Raw genomic sequence first — 10,687 nt, 5'->3', positions numbered from 1 at the left:
AGTCATATTAAAATAAATGAATGCATAATAAAATTAAATTTTAAAAAATGTGTAAGATGCACTCCAGTTGGAAAATCATTTTGTAGCCATCTTCAAGATGGTGTCGAGAAGGGACCAGCAGTTAGTGTAATGGCTATGTTGCTGAACTCCCATGTAGTTGACTGTGGTTCGAGTCCCGGACCCGGTGGCTTAAACTACACCAGGCATGTGTGCATGCGTGCCCAGGATCCCGAGAGGAGAATGGAGGAGAAAGGACTGTGGTGTGGGGGGTGATTTCTTGCTTTCTGTCTCTCTCTGGCTTTCTGGCGAGCGCACGCGCCCTATAGCAAAACCTCTCCCAAAATAAAGCTGATGCTGAGAAGATGCATCAGTGGATAACTAAGGCAGGAAGTTTGATCTGGAACAGGATAGTCACATGGTCTTATATTCTTTCTACAGAAGCTTATTAGTAGCCAGGGAGAAAAGTAACTCTACAGTGGAGAACCCAGGCAACATCTTGAATCAAACTTGGTACTCAGCATGTGATACATTGAGAGGAGGTAACATCCCTGGTGTGGTATTCTGGTGGGGGATAAATAACCTAATCTAATTGTGAGGAAACAGACAAACCTAAATTGAAAAACGTACTATAAAATGTATTCATTCAAAGTGTCACCATCATCAAAGAAAAAAGATAAGTTGAAGAACTATTTTAGATTAGAGAAAGAACAACTAGATCCCAAACTAGATCTACTCTGAAGGGGATCGAGGCTGTAAGGGAGATAACTGGGATAATAAACATATGTGGAATGCATATGATAAAGGCATCAACGTTTAAGTGAATTTGATAGCTATGATAGCATATCTTTATAGGAAATATACAGGGAAATATTGGTGGTAAAAAAGAATGATTTTTGTAACTTAATCTCAAATGGTACAGAAAAAGACATATGTGAGGAGAGAGGGAAGAAAATAATAAAGAAAATATGGCAACTAGTGAGTCTGGGTAAAGGTAATATGTGGGAATTCTCTGTATTATTTTTGGAACCTTTTTTTTTTTTAAGAGGTTTTTGCTATAAGGCATATGCACTTGACAGAAAGAGAGCGACAGAAAGACAGAAAGTGAGAAATCGCCCCCCAGGGGGGATGGCCACGCCACACTGCAATCCCTTCTCCTCCATTCTTCTCTCGGGATCTTGGGCACGCACGCACACATGCCTGGCGTGAGTTTAAACCACAGGGTCCGGGTGGCTTATACCAGAACCGCGGTCGACTACATGGGAGTCCAGCGACACAGCCATTATGCCAACTGCTGATCCCAGGAACCTTCTTATAAATATAAATTTAAAATTTTTTTCAAAGCAACCAGAAAAACGGCTGGCTTCATTATACTTGCACTTCCTTTCCTTCCCTGCTGTACTCATAAAGCTGACATAACACAACCTGACTAAAGAAGAGTCATACTCCATTTTCCCAACCCTCCCACACTTACCGAGAGACAAAGCCAGTTCTTGCTTATTAGCCCCTGCTTTATTATTTGTAAGCAGTTTATTTCTTTTTCCCTTGAAGTCATAATTTGTTTTCCTTGCCTTTCACTAATGAACTACAATAATAAAAGAGGTAGGAACACAGGTATCACACCTATTTCCTTTCTGTTCTCATAAAGCTAACCAGTACTATGAATAAAATGAATATTTAGGTCCTGACAACCAGTAACATGAAAAGAACAGATCTCAAGACTCATGAAAAAAAAAATCTAACTCGGATGACTAAAAAATATACATACCTTCTATTTCTTGCCCAATAGAAAGTCCGGCCCATTTTCGCTATTAAAAAAAAAGAGAGAGAGAGAGAGAAAAAAAAGACACTTAAAACCAAATCAATCAAAATTAGAGAAATGAGGAAAAGAGTAATTCTATGAATCTCAGGAACATATTCACAAAGACTGAAAAACAGTATGCTATCATACTAAATTGTGTCCGTCCCCCTCAAAATATACTGAAGTCTTAGCCCCCAGTACCTGTAGACGTGACTATGTTTAAAAACGAGGTTTCTGCAGATACAACCAAGTTCAGATGAGGTCATGCTGAACTAGCAATCTATTGTTGCTACTCCATTTCTGTTCATTATTCCAGTTACTGCCCTTACAGAATTTTTCAATTACGTGCATTTAGTTCAGGATCATATACTGTATGTAGATGCCATTTTAAAGTAGTTCTTCAGCTTTTTCTTTCTTTCATAATGGTAACATTTTGAACAAATACATTGTATAGAACACTCTACAATTTCAGCTTGTTTCCTGATGTCTAGGTTATTTATTCCCCACCGGAATATCACACACGTGATGGTATGTCTTCCTCGGTGTATGGCATCCTAGGTACTGCTGTAGGTAGTTTGACTAATTGTTACAGTATCACAAAAAGACATTCAATTCATGAAGCTAAATTACAACTAGTCAATAATGTATACCGAAATCTAAGTAGGAACTCAAATAAATCATTTGATGGTCATGACTACTCTTTTCACACTAGCCAAGAATTTTCAGGCGATTATAGACAGATTTTAGCCTCTCCCTAATCCTGACTGGTTACAATGGCAAGAATCTACAGAGGTAGCCCAGACTGTGTTTGGGCAGGATTTGGGAGCGGGCTTGGAACAGATTCAAAATTAGTAATTACTGATAATACTCCAAAGAACAGTGAGAAAAATAATTTTTGGCTGAAAATCAATAGTTTGCCTACTCATCTGAATACTGTGGATAGCGTGGGATAGTGTAGAAGACACTGTGTCAGGCATATGTGCAACAGCAAGTGCTGGCTGCCTTTCAGCCTTCTTTTTACATTTAAAAAAAGATTTACTTAATTTTATTATGATTATGATTATTATTATTATTGTTTAATCGGTTACAAGGCATGTATGCTCACCCAAAAGAGACAGTAAAGGAGAGAGAAAAAGTGAGAAAGCAAGCTGCCAGATCTGGGACTTGAACCATGGTCGGCCATGTTGGAGTCCAGCACCAAGAATCTACAGAGGTAGCCCAGACTGTGTTTGGGCAGGATTTGGGAGCGGGCTTGGAACAGATTCAAAATTAGTAATTACTGATAATACTCCAAAGAACAGTGAGAAAAATAATTTTTGGCTGAAAATCAATAGTTTGCCTACTCATCTGAATACTGTGGATAGCGTGGGATAGTGTAGAAGACACTGTGTCAGGCATATGTGCAACAGCAAGTGCTGGCTGCCTTTCAGCCTTCTTTTTACATTTAAAAAAAGATTTACTTAATTTTATTATGATTATGATTATTATTATTATTGTTTAATCGGTTACAAGGCATGTATGCTCACCCAAAAGAGACAGTAAAGGAGAGAGAAAAAGTGAGAAAGCAAGCTGCCAGATCTGGGACTTGAACCATGGTCGGCCATGTTGGAGTCCAGCACCTTAACCATCACACCACCTGCTGGCTCCACTAGCCTTCTTACCACAGGTCACATTCCCTCCCCTCTGCCCTTCACCTCTCCTACAAAATCTCTTCTATAAAACCCAGCCTCACATCTGGACAACCTAAAATTTAGCAGCATGGCTTAACCCCCCACTTTTAGGTTTTATTAATCCCAAAGACAGCCTCAAAGGATTTCCTATCCCAAACTTTTAATCTATAGAAAAGAATAGGAAATGCAGCCCTAGTAATGAAGAAGCAATCAAACAGAGAAGAGGGGAATAGTAAGTGAAGATTTACCAGAATTTCTGAGGGCTTCCAGACATCTTAAAGTTCTAAAATGTGTGTTTTCTTTTCCTAAACCTCCAAGGAAGTAAATCAGTGCTTACAGTCAGGACAGTCATGAAGCATTTTTGCATAGAAAAGAATGTCAGGACTTTCCTGATGACCTAACAGGAGGAGGCAGGGATTGTATTTACATTGCTTAAGTCCATGGGGTCAGCACCTGAGTGAAATGATAAAGGAGAAAAGAATGCAGACTAGAACTTGTAGTGCTCCTGTATTATCAATAATGTGCCTGGGACAGTGCTAGGCAAGGCAGGTCTGTGGATTCCACAGCATCCACAGATAGCTACAGCTGTACTCAAAATTCTTTCAGTTCTTATAGGAGCCCAGAAAGTGAGGTTGTACTTTGAGATAACTATTCTTTCCGTACTCTTTAGTCTAACATCATTGCTTTATAAAAATTACTATTATTAGATGTTAATTTTACTGCTAAAATACTATTTTCATATCTTTTCTGCTACCCTAGGAGAAACATTAACATTACAATAGCTTGACACTTTATCAGGTAGTTGACTGATAATACTCCAGAATTTTTAAAAATCAGAAAAAAACATCAAGGCAATAAAAGACAGCCACAGTAACAACTGGCAGTTGAGAACGCATCATCTGGCCCAGCTGCAGTGGCACACAGAGCACACCCCACTAAGGAGGCTAGAGGCTGCATGGGAGGCCCCAGAGAGATAGCGCCACCACTAGGGAAGCTGGAAGCTGTGTGGGAGGACTAGAAGGGCTTCCTGGGCCACTCAGCCATGCTGGGCACAGCTTCACATGTCTGTAATCCCAGGGAATAGGGAGAATGGGGCAGAAGAATCACAATACAACCTGTTAAAAATATCTCTCTCTGTCTCTCTCTCTGTCTCCTTTTCTCTGTCTCTCAGAAAGAAAAAAGAAAAATAAACATACCTTTAAATTCCTTATATAATATCTGTTTTTCTTAAGTGTGAATTAATACGGTCACAGAGTCATGCTTGCTTAAAATGAACTGATTCTTTTACGACTTTCAAGAACAGAAGAGAGTGAGTTAAGATCTGAGTTACCTGAGGTAAGCTGAATGCAATGCTCCCTGGAACCACTGATGGATGGGTCCTCAGTGTAAACGTGTACCTGTGATTGGGTGAGGTCCTCACGATGACATGCCTGAAAGACAGAAACACAGTCCGTACTCCGTTAAAGGAAATAGAGCCCATCATCTTCAAAGGTGTTTCCTTCCAAACTGGTGTTTGACAAGCACCAGGTGGAAATGACATCATGAGACCTTATATGAAAAAAAATCTATAAATTTAGTTCCAAAGACTGTCAACAACTTGGGATGTTTTCCACACATAAAAAGCATCATAAAGCATATTACAGCCAACCTCAATAGAATAAATGCCATCCAAAATATCAATTCGCTGCATTTCCAGTTTACAGAAAACAAAAAAGCCAGTGATTCGGAATCCTTTCACTGTGTGCCCAGTGAAAACTAGAGGGATTCCTTCTCCTAAGAATTAGTTCACAACCAAAGACTGAGGAGCTAGGATATAGTATTTTAAAAAAGTAGTTTAGTTTTGAAGCTTTATTAGTGAATAAAACTTAAAAACTCTCTGCAGATGTTTTTCAAGCAATAACAACCTATAAAATAAAAAAGATGATAAAACTTAAAAATTTCCCAAAATAGATTAGTTTTCATGTAGATATCAACATTTACTATTTTGAAGAATTTTGGGCTAGTTCTGCTAATTCCCTGCTCAGACGTTACCCAGAAATTAAATATAACCATCACGGACCCTGCAGCTTGAAAAACACACTGGAGGTTTGTGTGTGCGTGCCCAAAATGGAGGCGAGCGGATTGCAGCATGATCATTTCCCATGGGAGTAGTGTTTTTTCTCTCTTTCTGTGTCTCTGTCTCTCAGCCTCTCTCTGGTCAGCACATACACCTTCCAGCAAAATTTTTTAAAAGTCTGATGTGGTAAGGACTGGCAGTTGGCATAATGACGGACTTCCATGTAGTCGACCAAGTTCGAGTCCTGCACCTGGTGGCTTAAACTCATGCCAGGCACGTGTGCATGAGTGCCAAGATCCCGAGAGGAGAATGGAGGAGAAGGGACTGTGGCGTAGCCATCCTTCCGGGGGGATGGGGGGGGTGATTTCTGGCGAGCACATGCGCCCTGTAACAAAAACCTCTCAAAAAAAAAAAAAAAAAAAAGTCTGATGTGGTAATATTTGAAATACAGAACTCTTTCTTATCCCCTCCATTTTCTAATTCAGTAAGAGGAATATTAAAAAATTACTCTCAAAAGTTCTCTAAAAAACATGACTCTGGAAGTTTCAGATACCACTTAGCAGGTTAAGAAAAAACAAAAGTCAATACTCACTGGCCAGACTGGAAATCCTTTTCATTCACGACTGCACAGTTGGTTAAAGATAATTCATCTGTAGGACATCTCGCAGCTTGCATACTCTGGAAGAATCAATAATTAGAAAAATTACATACTGTCCCCTTACCTTATAGACTATTTCATCTTCCTGTCCTCTATTCTTCATTACTACAAATGCTGTAGTAAAAAATCTATTGTTTTTGACTCCCAGCATCCCTTCCTCTGTGGTAACAGCAAACCCTTCTTTTGCGAAACTGTTCCTTCCCTCATTCCATGTGGTTTTGTGGGACTGTCAACCACAGCACACATGGAACCACACAGTCTGTTTCCCATGAGTACACACACTCTATGGCAAAAACCTTAAAATCCCAAACCCAAACCAAATACATATACTCCTATCCCATCATGGGATTTTATATGTACAGGCACTAGAAGAAAGGCACTCTTCTTTGCCCCCACCACCACATGGAGGAAGACTTTCTGCTCTAAATGACAGTCCAACAGTCCCTGAGAAAGAAAAGGTGACAGAGACACAAACTTACAGAGAGCTGGAAGCACAGATCTGACAAGCAAGTTAAAGGCCTTGAGAGCAGTCCTAAACATTGGTTATGAGCCAATAAACTGTTTTTGGCTCAAGCTTATCTGAACTGGTCTCTTTCTTCCAAAGAGAAGAATTGTGACTGACAAAAATGTAATGAAGCCCGGCCCTATAGCCCAGGGTTAAGGGAGCCCAATCTCACATGACTGACTATAGTTCGAACCTAGGCCTAGTGGCTAGAAAAACACACCAGGCATGTGTGCACACCTGCCCCAAATCCCAACAGAATGAAGAAATGTAGAAGAGACTGCAGTATGACCATACCCCAGTGGGGGAGGTTTCCCCCACCTCATCTCCCTGGCAGGTACATGTATCCTCTGGCAATTAAAATTCTTTTAAGTACAATGAAGTAAATTTAATAAATGTAATAAAAGTGTATTAGTAAAAGAATATTTTTATAAATGACCCCAAGTGGCTATGAACCATATCTCCTATAGAATTAGAAAAACCACTCTTCTAGGAACCAGTAGATGCGTAATGGTTGCATCGCTGGACTCCCACATAGTTGACTGAGGTTCGAGTTCCAGACCTGGTGGCTTAAAACTCACACTGGGCGTGCGCGTGTGTATGCCCAAAATCCCAAGAGGAGACTGAAGGAGAAGGTATTGTAGCGTGGCCATCCCCTCCTCGCTTCCTGTGTCTCTTTTTCTCTCTGTCTCTCTGGTGAGTATACACACTCTATGAAAACCTCTCTTAGAAAAGTCATCTTCCAAATAGTTCTTCCTTTCCTTTCCTTCCCTTCCCCTCCCTTCCCTTCTCTTCCCTTTTGTGTGTGTGTGTGTGTGTGTGTGTGTGTGTGTGTGTGTGAGAGAGAGAGAGAGAGAGAGAGAGAGAGAGAGAGATTTTTTTTTTGCTATTTTCCTATTGAGAGTGCTTGTCTTTTTCTCTTTTTCCTCTCTCCCAATGAAATAAAATTTTAAAACAAAACAAAAAGCAACTTTCTGCTCCATAAAATAAAGATGTCTTGCTAGGTCTGGTGGTGTGCACTTATAATTCTAGCTACTCAGGAGGCTAAGGCAAGAAGCTCATGAATTCAAGGCCAGCTTGAACCTAGTGAGTCCCTGATTCCAAAAAGGAAAAAAAAAAGGGGGGGGGATACCTTGCTGTAATGAATAGAGCATTTCAAAACTGGATATTTGAAAACATTTCCATTGCTAAGGAATTCTGCTATTGAAAACAAAATATATTACCTAAAAACGAACAAGCAAGCAAAACCTCATCACTGCATATTTTTAAAAAGTTAGAAACGCAATGTTCTAATCTGGAAAAATCATCCAAATGAAGACTTCAGTGATTTTCTCAACCCATTTATTAGCACAATGAAAGTATAACATATTTTGATTAATCTGCAACAAAAACCAATAGACGGATGGAAATTTACTAGCCACATTCCAGTAAACGTTTCCACAATGGTGGCTATGTTTGGGAGAAAGTACAGCCCAATTTCCCCAATTTTATCCAGGCTTGATTACCATTAAGTATCAAAATAAAACGAATTTAGAAATAGCACTCTGAATAGCTGCTTTGCAAAATGTTTAATCACATTTTTTTTTAAATGATAGAAAGTGTGCACAGATATGAGAGAGAAATGGAGAGAGCAGAGGAGTACCCTCGGTAAGGTCTAATTACACTGCAATGCCCTCACACACACTCCAGCTCCGCAGGATCCTGGGTGCTCCTGTGTGCGCCCAGCACATCTTTCCAAGATTGAAACCGCAGGTGCTTCTGGCACTGTGGGGTGCCGGCCTTATTGCTGCACCTCGGCAGATGGGGCCAACCCAAGATTTTAAAGATGCATTACTTTGCTTTCTATAATATTAATAAGCAAAATTATGATATTATACATTCATCTTAACATCATCTTTTTAATTTCTTTTTTGTATATTTGACTATAAACTGTTAGTATGTCATTTGTAAATGACTATACATATATATTGGGTAATTAATCAAAACATTATTGAATTTATGGGTTTCATGATCAAATGTTTAGAAATAATTAATTTAGAGCAAGAGATGAATAAAGTTTAGGTCATAAGTCTGCTCTTTGAATGAAACAGCATTTTACCCAAGGTCACAGCTTGACCAGCCATCTGACCAAAATGTACGAAACTTCTTTAGTTTCCTGCCTTCCTAAGAAACAGAATGCTCTAACCTTCTGAAAAATGCAAAGGGCTAGTACAGGGCCTGGCACGCAGTGTGTCCTCATTAAACATGTGTCAAATGCATCAATTACAGAAAAACAAAAATCTGTCTCAACCACAGAATAGACCCTCCAAAGAACATGCATGCGATGGACTGATCATTTTAAGGTTATTTAGGAAGTAACACGACTTAACTAAAATGACCTAATAGTTGAAAATTACACAGAACTGATGATATAGCCTAGGTAATAAAAAAAAATAAAAAGTTGGCAAAATGTTAACTTACTCATTTGTGAACTTGTTTACATGTCAAGTGTCCTTCAAAAAAGAATGAAACAATCTGTAGAAGTCAACTGGTTGGCCAACTAAAACAGATGCTGTGAGCGAAAGCCTTCCCTGCTGGAATCTAGAAGCATCTATGTTTTTATGGTAAGCCAAGCAGGGTATGTCTTTTTTTTTTTTTTTTCAACAAAATATAAATCTCTATAAATAGTAGCTGTCTACTTACCACAGTAATGCCAAGGGAAAATTCCACAATTTTTCTAACATTGACCTTTCCTCTAGCAAAATATAAAGTCAACCACTACAGCCATACAACTATTAAGAAATGAACACACAGGGAACCAGCAATTAGTGTAATGGCTATGTCGCTGGACTCCCACGTAGTCGACCGCGGTTCGTGTCCTGGACCCGGTGGCTTAAAACTCACGCCGGGCGCGTGTGCGTGCGTGCCCAAGATCCCAAGAGGAGAATGGAGGAGAAGGGATTGCGGCGTGACCATCCCCCCTGGGGGGTGATTTCTCGCTTTCTGTCTCTATGTCTCTCTCTGTCTGTCTGACGAGTGCACGCGCCCTACAGTGAAAATCTCTCCAAAAAAAAAAAAAAAAAAAAGAAATGAACACACAAAATTGATAGTTAGTACTCTATAAGCTAGCTTAGTTGTCTGAATCATTAAAACATTTAACTGTCTGAAGACTATACAAGGGTCTTCACTGTACCAACCTGAAATATCAAAAATTATAAACTCACTGTTACTCTAAAGAAAGAAAATTTCAATGTCAATGTTTAATGGAAACTTACTGGAAAGAAAATTTGCTTGTCTTCATCAAAAATATCAAGGGGATTTAACTAGGAATCCTCTGGATGACATTGTACAGTGAAAGAACTAACATAATACACTTTTGTTTAAATGTCTACTTTAAAAATTGGATTACTTCATCTTTAAGTACTTGCTTTATGGCTTAGCAAATAAAGTAGGAGGGCAAAAAAAATTTCTTTAATACAAAAATGAAGCATGTGGGAACCAGCAGTTAGCGTAATGGCTATGTCGCTGGACTCTCACGTAGTCGACCGTGGTTCGTGTCCCAGACCCGGTGGCTTAAAACTCACGCCGGGCGCATGTGCGTGCGTGCCCAAGATCCCGAGAGGAGAATGGAGAAGAAGGGATTGCGGCGTGACCATCCCCCCTGGGGGGTGATTTCTCGCTTTCTGTCACTATGTCTCTCTCTGTCTGTCTGGCGAGCGCACGCGCCCTACAGTGAAAATCTCTCCAAAAAAAAAAAAAAAAAATGAAGCATGATACCTGACTAGAAAAGCTCCTTACCAAGCAGCTGCCCCTCCATGACTGTACCCCTCATGAATCTACTTGCTCTTCCTCTGTGGTGCTTCAAGCCTTAGTTACAAAGCTCCCTAGAGATACGCATATCCCCCACAGGGAAGGGATGGGCAGAAAACATGAACCTGCCTAGAACTAGCTCAGCTAACGAGTCTCACTTAATTATTTCCTGTTAGAGGACCACTTCTGAAACATAACACTTTAGGACAGCTAA

At 39.8% G+C, this 10,687-nt stretch overlaps 1 protein-coding gene across 1 annotated transcript in view; it reads right to left on the bottom strand.

The window, feature by feature from the left end:
• The window catches only part of NSF (N-ethylmaleimide sensitive factor, vesicle fusing ATPase), a gene marked incomplete in the record, with an annotated part of 153,800 nt that extends 147,599 nt beyond the window's left edge, over positions 1–6,201 (bottom strand). The window contains 3 exon segments of the mRNA XM_014591835.2: positions 1,766–1,805; positions 4,799–4,898; positions 6,117–6,201. Of these exon segments, the coding sequence (XP_014447321.1) occupies positions 1,766–1,805; positions 4,799–4,898; positions 6,117–6,199 (223 nt within the window).
• Positions 6,202–10,687: the final 4,486 nt, after the last annotated feature.

The sequence above is a fragment of the Tupaia chinensis genome, unplaced genomic scaffold (assembly GCF_000334495.1).
Source record: "Tupaia chinensis unplaced genomic scaffold, TupChi_1.0 Scaffold000624_1, whole genome shotgun sequence".
Classification (NCBI taxonomy): Eukaryota; Metazoa; Chordata; class Mammalia; order Scandentia; family Tupaiidae; genus Tupaia; species Tupaia belangeri.
Note: the sequence above shows the minus strand (reverse complement) of the source record. Positions and strands in the feature narration are given on the sequence as shown.